This window comes from Clupea harengus, chromosome 18 (assembly GCF_900700415.2).
Source record: "Clupea harengus chromosome 18, Ch_v2.0.2, whole genome shotgun sequence".
In the NCBI taxonomy this organism is placed as follows: Eukaryota; Metazoa; Chordata; class Actinopteri; order Clupeiformes; family Clupeidae; genus Clupea; species Clupea harengus.
The window spans coordinates 2,203,234-2,215,786 of NC_045169.1; the positions used below are offsets into that span (position 1 = coordinate 2,203,234).

The 12,553-nt window shown below is 40.9% G+C and overlaps 2 protein-coding genes across 2 annotated transcripts; both read right to left on the reverse strand.

The window, feature by feature from the left end:
* Window positions 1-3,854: 3,854 nt before the first annotated feature.
* Window positions 3,855-7,429, reverse strand: sb:cb1058 (uncharacterized protein LOC394209 homolog). The gene is made up of 3 exons (XM_012822170.3): window positions 6,964-7,429; window positions 5,952-6,545; window positions 3,855-4,633 (listed from the first exon to the last, which is right to left on the reverse strand). Exons 2-3 carry the CDS (start codon window positions 6,519-6,521, stop codon window positions 4,481-4,483), a joined length of 723 nt encoding a protein of 240 aa, XP_012677624.2. The 5' UTR covers window positions 6,522-6,545; window positions 6,964-7,429; the 3' UTR covers window positions 3,855-4,480.
* A 237-nt stretch (window positions 7,430-7,666) lies between these two features.
* Window positions 7,667-11,664, reverse strand: b3gat3 (beta-1,3-glucuronyltransferase 3 (glucuronosyltransferase I)). The gene is made up of 6 exons (XM_031584645.2): window positions 11,471-11,664; window positions 11,202-11,306; window positions 10,880-11,048; window positions 9,763-10,117; window positions 9,023-9,313; window positions 7,667-8,757 (listed from the first exon to the last, which is right to left on the reverse strand). The coding sequence occupies exons 2-6, from the start codon at window positions 11,287-11,289 to the stop codon at window positions 8,659-8,661; spliced, it is 1,002 nt and encodes a 333-aa protein (XP_031440505.1). The 5' UTR covers window positions 11,290-11,306; window positions 11,471-11,664; the 3' UTR covers window positions 7,667-8,658.
* Window positions 11,665-12,553: the final 889 nt, after the last annotated feature.

Sequence of the window (12,553 nt, forward strand, 5' to 3'; positions counted from 1 at the left end):
TAAACGAAAAATTCTCAAAATTCTGTATTTAATTTTTTTCAATCCTTAATTCACATTTCTAGCAATTCAGCACAGACATATCCCAGGTCACAGATCGCCATGTTACCCTGACATCATCTAGTCATCTCATAATTGCCCGTCATCACTGCTAGCCTGTGTCAGCATAGTGACGAGTCATCTGGGAGGAGTTCAACTTCCAACGTTGACTTTAGGATCCTGGGACAGTATGGTGTCATTCCCCTCTGCTGATACATCTTGTGTGTCAAGTACAGTCATACCTCTAAAACTAACTGGGGGCAAGTCCACTTGGTCATTAACACCTGCTACTGTTGTCATGTTGTTCACAACAGTGCTGTTATTTATGGAGCCAAGGAATTCAGTCGGAGAGGGTATTGGTTGCTCAGTGGTGCCGATTACCTCAATATTAGATCCAGAAATCTCAGCCGTAGGTGTATTCTCATCTAAAACGTCAGTACCTTGAGCAGAATCATCACCTGCTCCTGAATAGTCCACATGAACTTTGATGGCACTCAAAGTAGCTGGGGGATCTATTTGTGTTTCGTGTTGTCTAGTTGTGCTGGTAACCACAAGAAGAGATTGGGTCATTTCATCTGTAACTGAGGATTCCACTTTAGAGTCATCACATCGGCCTGAACACCCTTCTGGAGCGGTTGGCACAGAAGCAGGAATGGCAGAGGAGATAACGTTATCTCCATACATGGTATCAGTAAACCCGCCGTATGATGCAGCAGCCTCATTTTCAATCTCCCCTGACCCTACCATGTCATCTGTGGTCTGATCAAAGAAGGGAGTGATTGGTAGTATTTCAATATCCACTACCCCAATATCACTTTGGCTGCTTGTACCTGAACCAGAGTCAATTTTCTTGCTCTCAGCACTAAAGGACTGGGAGCCATTCATAGCCTGCTCAAGTCTCTCTTCACTCGTCCCCAAGATTGGAAAAGTCGAAAAGGGCGGATCAACCTCATCGTCATTGGTTAAGTCCCAGGCCAAATCATCAGACAACACAGCTTCATCAAATGGAGAAAACCGCTGTAGGGGTGAATCTCTTTGGCTGGCACCATCATGATGCATTTCCATAGTAGATGAAAGAAATTCAAAGCCAGATGTTGAAAACTGGGGGTCATCAGTTCCAATCTTTGCCTTGGTATTAGAATCTTCAGTGAATTCTCCAGCATCAGCCAGGGAGAATGTTTCAAATGAGTAGGCATCATCTTGTAAGACACCATGACCAGTAAACTCCCCTGAAAACTCCAATTCATCAAACAGATCTCCACTCTGATCTGCGTTATGACCACTGGCTTCCTCTAAAGTTAAGACTGAATTCCTATCTTGCTTGTCATCTGTCTGTGTAGTTTTCCTTTCCACAAAAGCACTGGTTGTATTCATGATGAGTGATGGTGATAAAGAAGGAGGGTCCTGATTACTGTGTGTAGTAGTCATTTCAGCGCCATCTGAGAACATTGGAGTTGATACGATTTTCAATTTGGACTGATGCTTCTGTTCTGACTCAGAACCAGAACTTAATTTGTATAGGCCCATATGCATGGGAAGAGGCCTTGCTGACCCTGGAAAGAAACAAAGAATCAGAATTCTTCTTATTGGCCAAGTATGTTTACACATACAGGAAATTAACTTGGTGTGGTTGGTGCATAGGACATAAAACATATAAACATGTTAACAAAATAGCAAAGGCAGCTATAATCAAACATCTATATGAGAAAAAAAATATGGCATTATTGCCGGCCAATATGAACACGAGATGGAAGGCCTAACATAGCCAGCTATAAATTAAGATTTGTATCAGGTCTGTACATGTTTGTTTTTTTACATGAGACTAAGCAATACGAGCAGCTTTAGTTTCATTTAGTAATAATATAATAGTAGTAATAGAAATGTTCAGTCTCAAGCAAACACTGCCAAACAAAAATGATAAATCTTAAGATAAAATGCCAATTGCCACTGGAGTCCTTCACTTCAGACCACCCATGCAGATAGCGTTAGCCTAGCTTCACAACCTGGAAAAAACGTTAGCTAATTAGCTAGCATGGTATGTTTGGCACAGCCAGGTAATGTTAACATTAATGCGGGCGAAGTATGTCAATATATTTGTTACAGAAACAACTAATTTGACGTCCAAGAATTATAAATGAAACTTTCGCAAGCAGCTGCAGCATAAATAAATACATTTGGTTGTCTGGCTAGGAATCTATCTAGCGCACAGTTAGCCTGCCTACCTAAAATAAACCATTGAGTTAATAGATTGTTTTACCTTGGTTGCATTGAAAGCCTAGGTGCAAAAGTAAAATGGCAAGACAGTAGGGTGCATAAGCCATTGCGTTTGCCGTACGAAATGTAATGGCCCAAGAATTACGGCCTCGTTAATGTTACTAACTTGGGGGAAAACCAGACAGTATTAAGATAATTTTTTTTCAAAATTCGAATATGCATTTAGCATTTTGGTTACTATGGTATTATGAATAAAGCAACAGAAACCTTGTTTCTTTGTCAAAATGGAACATGGCTGCGTTCTAATTGACATGATAGAATATGTCCAGGCCTAGTTCAACCAGCAGTACAATGCATGTTCTTTGGTTGAAGAAGAAAGCTAGTAGTGGTAATATTGGTTGTGTGCTTTATTGCAAGATTACCAGGTATGATTTAATATATATATATATACTGTATATAAAGGACAAGCAAGAGACAGTAGTCTGTAGTAAGGACAGTAGGAACAACCAAAAGTGTAATGATTAATTAACCTGTGGGAGCACAGGGAATGAAACATCTATAAAGTAATTAAACAGTGCACCACGGCATGTCTGGGGTTTTTTTCTTCTTAAAATCATATATGAGCAGCATGTACACCGACCAGGCTCGTTTGGTGAGACAACACGAGGGGGAGACCAGATGTGGATTGTGGATAACGTTTAAATTAAGTTATTTATTTCAAGTAAGTAAGAATACTCCAAAAAAGATAATATACCATCCGGATACATGTAGTGGTAAGAAACAAAAGTATAATGTGAGGTAAGAGTATGTTATGCATAATCGACCTCAGGCCTGCGTGTGTGTGTGTGTGTGTGTGTCCTGTGTCGCCTCCATGTATTCACGTGTGTTGCAGTGTGCAGTGTGTCGCTTGTGCGATTAAAGTCTGACAATTATACAATTATTATTATATAAAAACCATAAATGCATGTGCACTGGATGGCAGAGAGCGAGGGAACACCACACACCTGCCAGGAAGCCCTTTTATGGCCCCAGCAACCAATCAGGTAAACCACCTGCATCTGTCCACCAGCTCCACCCTGAAAGACAGATGGACACAGAACAAAACCGTCAGCGCTGTGCCAAACAGCATTCCATTGGCCTTTGTAGCATCAGCTGGGTACTGACCTTTCAGCTAAATGGAGCTTAGTGATGTTGGGAATAAGCAAACCTAAGAAATGCATTAAACAACAATAGTTCAGTCAAGATGTAGAAGTATGGCATATAACGTATATGAATGTTTCATTTACCATGAAATGATAAATGTGATGTGAAATATTACAGGGGTGACCAGTATATCAGGACAGTCTATTTTGGTGTAATTTAAAGAGATAGTGAAATTCAAACCAGGACAGATAGCAGATTTCGTTTGTCAAAATGTGTTATTTTAATCTAAATGCAGTGCTTAATGTGGTGTTGATTAGCAAAAAATTGTATGTACGTTGACCGAAATATAACCTTGGATTTATAAGAATGTCAAGTTCTCACATTTAAAATTAGTCCAAATACCCAGAAATCTCATTGGCTTTACTGAATGGTGTTGCAAATTAAACAAATAGTCTGCTATATTTAGTTTGAGTTCGTTTTATTGAAGACTGCAACTTCATTGTAAATAATATAAACAACATATCAGTGACTTAAGACAAAAAAAAGCCATAACACATATATAACAAATATTTTAGAACCTAATGTTCGTACACAATTCTCCAAATGTAGCAATTTGTCCTCATGTGAATATCTCTCCCTTCAGCTCTTCCAGGCAGTGCCCTTTCCAAGATGTCATGGCCAAAAGTGAGAGTATGAGCACAAAATGTAGACATGTTTTAAATAGTTGGACAATAAATATTATAGAGTGAGACAAATAAACTAAAGTATGATCAAACCTTGCGAAAATTTCAACATGCTAGTTATAATTTAACTACGAAATGTTCATATGATTACATGACATAGGCTCACACCAGTACAATAAATGTTGCGTCATAATTGCCATGCCCTCTTTAAGGTAATTTGACCTCACTCTCAGGTTACAGAATTAGTAACCTTCCTAAAATTAGGTCAATTTAAGTTTACATGGTGCAATTCAAATTAGTATAGCCTACATGAACACGTCAGAACACAGTATCTACATTTTACAAGGTGAACCTTGACCCCTAACAGAACAGTGTGTTCTAAATGTCCAAGCTGGTCAGATGATCTATCTGTAATCCATTAGGACTGATCCATTGCTTTTTTTAGCTTTTCCAGATGATGATGATGATGGTGGTGTAGACGTTACAGGGGTCAGAGACACACTGTACAGACTGGTGACGAAGGTCTCCCATCCTCGTCGGAAGGCCCTGTCTATTGCCTAAAAAGGGGAAAAGATTATCAGTGTTAATTAGATTATTATTTTATTATTTTAAATTAGACTATTACTATTATTATTTAAATGATATTTACACATTAATGTCATCAACAGGCCTACATGTAAATCTGCACAATCATGGTGAAACCTGCTACAGCATTTTTGGGTTTGACATTTTGCCTTGGTGATAAATGATGCACCAAAGAAGTCCCTTTGGGTCATTATTGGAGCATCAGTGAGACTAGACAACACGGGTAAGAGTCTTTAGAGGACTTGAGCACATGGGAAATGTAGTCTGAAAAGAATCATTGTTCCAGCCTTCAGCTTGGCAACACCCTTTCAAGGTCAGCCACTGGAGTTAATAACACTCTTATCCCCCACCTCATAATGTTCCCTCAACCCTACCCTACCCTGTTGTACCTGTCTATCCATATATACACAGTAAACAGTCTTATCTGAGGCCCACAGACAAGGCCGAGGAAAGTGGGATGAAAGGAATGTGTGGTGCGGTGTGAGAAACTAGAGCTAATGGATTACGGACAACCGACTGAGGAATCTTGAGGAATTGAGATGACGCATAAACAAGTGAACCAATTGTTCAACTGCCTAAATACTTATTTTGTAGGCTAGTCACTTGGCAAGCCTTACTGTGTCATAGGAGCAGGTTTTTCCAATATTAACTCTGGTTTGTAACTGGATATACAAATGCCAAATACAAATTTTCACATCAAATTATTCAAATCTGGGTGTTATAGTCATGGCAGTAAAACAAGACATGACATCAGAGAGAACAACCACAGGTCTGATGTGCCCTCTGAACCCACGACTTACGTGTTCAAATGATGCCTAATATAATTGCGTGGTAATAGAGAACCATTATTACTTGCACAAGCAAGTATAACCCAACGACTCATCAGGACTTTATCCTGTTTGCCAGCCAACAAATTCCGTACCATAAATGGATTATATAACCCTGTGCTGTTAATCTGTAACTACTCTGGGCTCTCCTGGATCAGGCTGCCCGAATGGCAAACTCTTAAGCAAACCAAACCGTGTTTCAAGGTTGAGTGGATATCAAAGGTATCGGACTTACATCATCCTGTTGCGACTGTGAAGTTCTGTGTAGGCCCACTGTTTCTGTTATGTTTCCCGTTTTTTCAGAATGCAAAATATGTAATGAAACTCAATTTGAAAAGTAGAATTATAGCTTTGAGGCAGAAAGCTCACTACAGAAAGTCATCTAGGATTAGATCCATCTTTTTTCTTATTGTCGCTTGTGGTCAGTGCAATGTACCCCGTTCACTTTCATTCCAAACCTCACCTTACGGTAGAGCTTCAGTGTGCTTCTCTTTGCCATCTTCATCTGCTCTCCTCCGTTCTTCTCTTCCCGGTTCTCCTCCTTTCCTTTCTTCCTCTCTTTTACTTCTACCTCACAGTTGTGTCCCTGTATGAGAGAATGGTCATCGGCCTCCTCCCGAATAGAGAAGTGAATTAAAGTGGGTTCAGGCTCCTGGACAACTGGGAGTCCCACGGTCTGGGTTTCAGACGATGTGCCACATCCAGGGGTTGTATCGGAATCCGTGCCCACACTCTGGATGTTCTTCCCTGGGGAGCCTTTGTCTGCTTTGACCTTCCTGGAGCTTCGTCTGCTCCATCGACTAGGTTTTCTTCTCAGCAGGGTGGTGGTCCCATCGTCCTCCATCATGCCTTCGTTAAAGTGAAAAACATCAGGTTCCCGTTTTGTCGGCCCAGGTGACATTCCTTGTTTTGTTGTTTCTGACTTTCCTCCATCAACCTCTGTCTCATCTAGACGTCCATAGAATCCGCCTGCCTTGTCCAAGAATGAAGGGGACGAAGAAATCTTGGTCTTCTTTGATCTGTTGCCAGTCATGCTATCTTCCTTGTCTGAGATAACCTTTTTATTTATAAATGACAGAAAAATAAAGAAGTTGTTGAATTCCCTGGAACAGTATGTGTCCAACATGTATTGCCATCATTAATTAATTACTCAAAAACATTGAACCCACTGCTTTAGCAGCGCCATATAACAGCCCAGTTACATAATGAGCTAAATCAAAAATAGCATGTATGTATGTATATATATATATACACACACATACATATATATATATACATATACACACACATACAGTATATGAGAACATTCTCTATGTATTGATGTTGGTGTCTTATTCAGAAATATTTGTTGGACGACACTGAATTCAATTTGTTCAGCTAGTCCTCTCTGTCACGTTTCCATAATACATTTAATAAGTGGAAAATTGTGTATGTATAAGTATGATAGAATCAGTAAAAGAATGAAGAAGGCTTACCTGATGTGTCGTCGTCTGGTCCTGGTGTGCCTATGGTCTTTCCTGAGCCCGTGCTGCCACCCTAACTCCTGTGTACACGCACACGCGCCGACACCCAGCCATAAAAGTCTCTGCCTTAACCCGTCGTGTCTCCCCTCTCTGATAAGCCAAGCGCTCTGTACGGTTGTCATGAACACAAGAGCTTTACAAACCATACAGGAACCACTTAAAATCAAAGTCAAGACTATGTCTGTGATTTGTCATCAACAAACATCCTGAATGGTAGCTGAAATACACAATGTACAATACTTTTTCTGCTTGAAGTTTCAAGGTGATGAGCCATGTGTGTTTACATGTTTGGTAGGACATAGTTTTTATCATTTTTCCAGCCAAGTTACACTTTGTTCCATTTATACCGTTCTAACACATCCACACCATAATGCAGTTCAAAATTGTGTTTGGATACAAGAGAATAAAAAGCACTAAAGGTAGGGGGACCTGCTATGAAGAGGGGCTTTTGGTCAATTTACCTCCCACTAAGCTTAGTACAGTCAAGTGCAAAGGTACAAAGGTATGTGTAACTATCAGTTTGTTTGACTGACTGTCGTCCTGAAAACTACTATATAAACTACTATATATATATATATGTTTATAAAATACGTATATAAAATGGCTGTGAAAGATTTAAAAAAAAAAAAAAAAAAAAAAAAAAGACTCGGATACATTTTGTTCAAGCAAAAATGTATTTAGAGTTATGCCCAGGTGTTTCACAAAATAAAAACATTATACTGTACACATTACTATTTTAAGGCAAAAATGAAAAACATGAAGATGATATAAAATGACACAGAAACGGTCCAACCCGTAGCCTGGCACTGCCAGACTGCCTCTGAGCTCAGGCTCCAGTGGAGTTCTAGTCTGGTAACTCAACGAAGAGGCCGAGCACCAGATTCAGCAACCCTTTTCAAGAACACTTATAAAACCCAAGCTCATTCCTGATAACCCACATCCAGATGAACCTCCGTGGGGTATGTCCACACATCAATGTACAGAGAAATGTGAGGTTTGCGATCACTGGACTATACCAACAGCATAGTAAAACAACATGTGCAGATGAACACAAGAAAAGTACTTCCAGTTTACTATTCACATACCTACAAAATACAGTCAGCTACTTTTATCGTGCACACATAATAGCAACGCACTACATACATTCACAAGCAAAACAAAACATTCAGACTTAAATATATACTTATATTTTTGGTAATAAATAGCTCATGAACCATTATTCTTTTGCATTCGACAGTATTTAGCCCACTAGCAGTGAGAGGACTAGGGTTGGTCTCCATGACGCAGCCCTGCATTATCTACACGGAACCTAAATAGCAATTTAAAAAGGAAAAATTGTTCCTGGATTCCAATTTCCAGAACCACAAATATGGGTTTCTGGGGAATGTTTCTCCATTAGTGACATTTTCTCAATCGTTTTGTAACTACAGGGCTTACTAAGCACTGTAACCTGTTTGTCATAATCACATGTGATGATCAAACTTGTAGAGTGATATTTCAGTGTTCTTTTTCACTTCATTCCCAGCATTCTGAGTGCGTGCTCATGACCTTCTTCCTCCTCCTCCTCCTCCTCTCTTTTCAGTCTGCAATGATGTCTTGATGTGAAAGGGAAGGATTGGATGGCACATGAAGAGCTAGGAGTGCCTGTTACACTTCCACCTTGGGGTCGGAGCCCAACCCCTGCTTCTGTAATGCGTCTTCCCGCTTCATCTTTGGCTTCTCTGTGCGAGTATGCCACACCAGAACCTAAGAACAAAATATGTATTCAGTAACCATACTGACAATATGACATCAGCACACTTTTAGTACAACACAGCAAACCCGAAAAACACGACAGTTTGACACCACTGACATGGAAATCATCTCAGTCTCACTGGAAGGTCAAATGTTCCTCATCCTCCATCTTCCTCACATAATATCACAATAAAAATCATGCACAGATACTCCATAGACATTATTAAACCCTCCACAACAGCATATTGGAACACACAAAGAAGCTGACGAGATTCACCTTCGTGCACATATCTGCTTTGGGCTCCAGCTCCTCCATGGTAACTAGTCCCTGCAAGAAGCTGCTCTCCAGGAAGCCCATCTGGGCATCGCCATCAAAGCGGGCATCCGGGTTAGTCAGAACAAGGCGCAGAGACACCGCAAAGCCAGCCATGTCAAGTGGAAATGGACGATTGGGACGCCAGCCAGTGTGGAAGCGGACGACCTTTCCCTTGTCCACTACCGGGCGCTCAAAGCGCATTCCACCCACTAAGCCCACAGGCCAGACTGACACACGCTGGGTGCTCCGCATCTGAGAAGAGAGAGACAGACAGACAGACAGACAGACAGACAGACAGACGGACAACACAATGAGGGAATGAATGCCAACAAACTGTTTATCTTTAACTTAAAATGCTCCTCAGCAAAATCAACATTAATGGGAAATATCCTAATAATTAATTCTATTCAAGCAATTCTACTTCCAATTTTCACTTTCAAATGTCAATAAATGTATGGTCTGGCAAGTCTGGCAAGGCGTACATATGAGAACAGCTATGAATGTCATTACAGTGGAAAGATTTTACTTTTAAACTAAGTGTGTTGCTGCACTGTAATATTCTGGAAATTAAACTCAGCCATCTTACCACTGCCACACCCTTGGCACTTGGTTTCCTCAAAACAAACGACAACAAAACACACTAGTGACCAACACACCCACAACATGCACCTCTATCACAAAGTGTCAGAGTCAAGGCTCACCTCTTCAAACAACATCAAGCTGTACGTGTTGTCGTCGTCCGCAAAGTACACCACTGAGGTCTCCATGGCGGCTCCCTGCTGCCCCTTGGTGGCCGAGGCCGTCTCCCTGAGCCAGCGCAGGCCCTCGTTCCTCTGCTCTGCACCGCGCGGCTTCAGCCAGCTGGGGTCGCCGTCCTGCAGCTTCCTCTCCTTGGGGGTGAGCGTGTGGAGCTGTGTGTAGGCCACGCCCGACGCGGACAGGAAGTCGCGCACCAGTGCCGTGGGCTTGTCAGAGTCCTCCACCACGACCCAGTGAAGCTGTGGCACGTGCAGGAACGTCTGGGAGAGACGGGTCAGCTCCGCCTTCTGCACCAACCTGACGGGTGGAGGAGAAACGGAGGAGAATATTTGGCAAGAGCAGACAGTGACATGATAAACTGCCAGCTTCAGAATCACTGTAACTTCACGGAGTCACTGTGCAACTTCACCCCCAGCTCTACACCTAATGCAACTTACTGCATCATTTTGAAAAATGGGCAAGGGGCTCCTTTGAATGACTCCTGATCAGCAAATGAAAATGACTCACACTAACATAGCGTATTTCCTGACGTAGATAAGTCCCAAATGGTTGACTCTACGTTGACATCAGCAAGGTTCAGGATGATTTTAAATAGTAGATGGCTTGTTGAGCTATTTTCAACCAATAAAATGTAAATTTTCATAACAAATGCAAATTCTATCAATATTAATACCAGCATTGATCTGTTTCATCGCAGTGCATTCATATAATTTAGTTTACAGGTCAGAAAACACTTTTAAGGGTGCTGTTACAGAATAGTGAAGAATAAATGACAATTTACACACATCAGGTCTTTGTCACAAAATAGTACATGCCTTATAGGAGGAGGGAATGATGAGGGAGAGAGTGAAAGTGAAATTTAGCTGATATTTCAAACTGATGGTTTACTCACATATCTAAATGTTCTCGAACTGCAATCTATTAGTACTCATTTCAACAGCAGTGGGAATATGTTGCCCTCTCTACCCTTCGCTGAGATGACAATAACACAAAAATCAAATGCAAAATGTAGTGGTGAAATCATTTCAATTTCATACATCCATTTAAAAAACGAGTTACCTGGCATAGGTGGGTGTGATGACATATATGGTGGGTAGATGGGGCTTCTTAGGAGGTTTTGTAGGGTCACATTTCTTCACTTCTTCCTGCAGTTTGTGCAGTTCACCCCGCAATCGGTAAATTGTGTTATCCTTCATCTTGTCATGCTCTGTGCAATCGCAGCGCTGGCCTGAAATAGATTTGGGCAGTACTGTAACGCAAATTCTAATAATGCTGCAGAAGAATCCTGACACATGAGAATGATTCCTATTGAAAACATCATACAGTATAATGGTATGTTATCACATCGCGGGTTGGCTTGGGTAAGACTGTCCTGCCTTACCTAGCTGCATCAAGGCATACACGAGCCCCAGCAAAGAGACCATGAAGTAAAACACAAACACGGTCTTCAGCTTCAGCTTCATCCTCATCTTCAAAGCATTCCAACCTAACAGAATATTCAAATCAGACATGCAATTGCGTGTTAACCAACTAGCTTAACTGGCCAGGAAAATCAATTAGCCAGGTTTCTAATTGCAGATAACCAGCTGTGACACTGGCCAAAAAAAAACGTAGTAGGCTATTGCATTGGTGTCAATCTTATTATCTTACCTGTATGGGGAAACTTAAATAAAACAGCGCCTGTCAACCATATTTTCCATTTATTCTGTGATATCGCTGATGCTCCAGCAATCGTTTAAGACTGACAAACAAGCTAGCTAAAAGTCATTAATTTAAATAGCATTAAGTTACAAACATTCTGGCTACCAACAACTTCCGCTATACTGGTGCAGCAAACGTAGTATTCCCTACTACAGTTCGGGCTGCCTATATAGGTTCCACAGTGGTTCCACAGTTCTTACATTAAGTGGAACTTCCACTTAATGTAAATGCGGTCAGTGCCGAGAAGTCATATTTCACAATATCAGTATCTTGTCATGCTGAACCTAACGAGCTATCATTATTGTCTAACGTGGATTTTTCTGAAGGTCAGAACTTTTGTGCAGAAAAGTCAGAGCTATTGTGCATTTACACGTCAGAATTTTGATTCTCTGATCCACTCAATAGGGAGAAAACTATAAACTCCAAACTCAAATGTTCTCAAATCTAAAATCTGGTAGCCGGCTTTGCAATCATGGTGAGAAATGTATTTAACCCTTCTAATGTAAACTTCTGCCAAGTGCCATCAATGCACTTTGGTTGTAGGCCTACTGACTATTGTCTCTAGAACTTTCACTGAATTCAAATTCAGTCGTCAACATAACTAATGAGCAATAATACCCATTGCATCAACTGAAAAGTCACCTTGTAGATCACACACAAACACCACAATGAGAGAGGCTACAACAAATCAAATTTCCCAAACTGGGAACTTTGTACCACTGCCATTTTGTGTTCTGTACATGGAACTTATCATTAAACAGATTCAGCATCCATATGGATGTTTTTGTAATTTAAATAAAAGCATGTTGGCTTTGTCGTCATCTAAGCCACTCCCCACTGCTTGCAGGGCCAAAGGACAAGACTGGCAAGCTCACCAAATTCTCTCATTCCATCTATCTAGAGATGTGGCTATAGTCAGGCTATTTGGGAGCAGGCTGTCTTCAGACCGTGTTCACTCACTCTATTCTGACTGATTTGCTCTGCAATGAAGTTGATTCCAAGCCTTGAAAAAATGCAGTGCTATCTATGGAT

Coding starts and splice junctions, on each gene's coding strand:
- b3gat3 (XM_031584645.2), bottom strand. CDS start 11,289: ATGAGGATGAAGCTGAAGCTGAAGACCGTGTTTGTGTTTTACTTCATG. Junction 10,118..10,879: donor ATCACACCCACCTATGCCAG/GTAACTCGTTTT, acceptor TCCACCCGTCAG/GTTGGTGCAGAAGGCGGAGC. Junction 8,758..9,022: donor AAGCAGATATGTGCACGAAG/GTGAATCTCGTC, acceptor TTTTGTTCTTAG/GTTCTGGTGTGGCATACTCG.
- sb:cb1058 (XM_012822170.3), bottom strand. CDS start 6,521: ATGACTGGCAACAGATCAAAGAAGACCAAGATTTCTTCGTCCCCTTCA. Junction 4,634..5,951: donor CACTGAAGCTCTACCGTAAG/GTGAGGTTTGGA, acceptor TCCCCTTTTTAG/GCAATAGACAGGGCCTTCCG.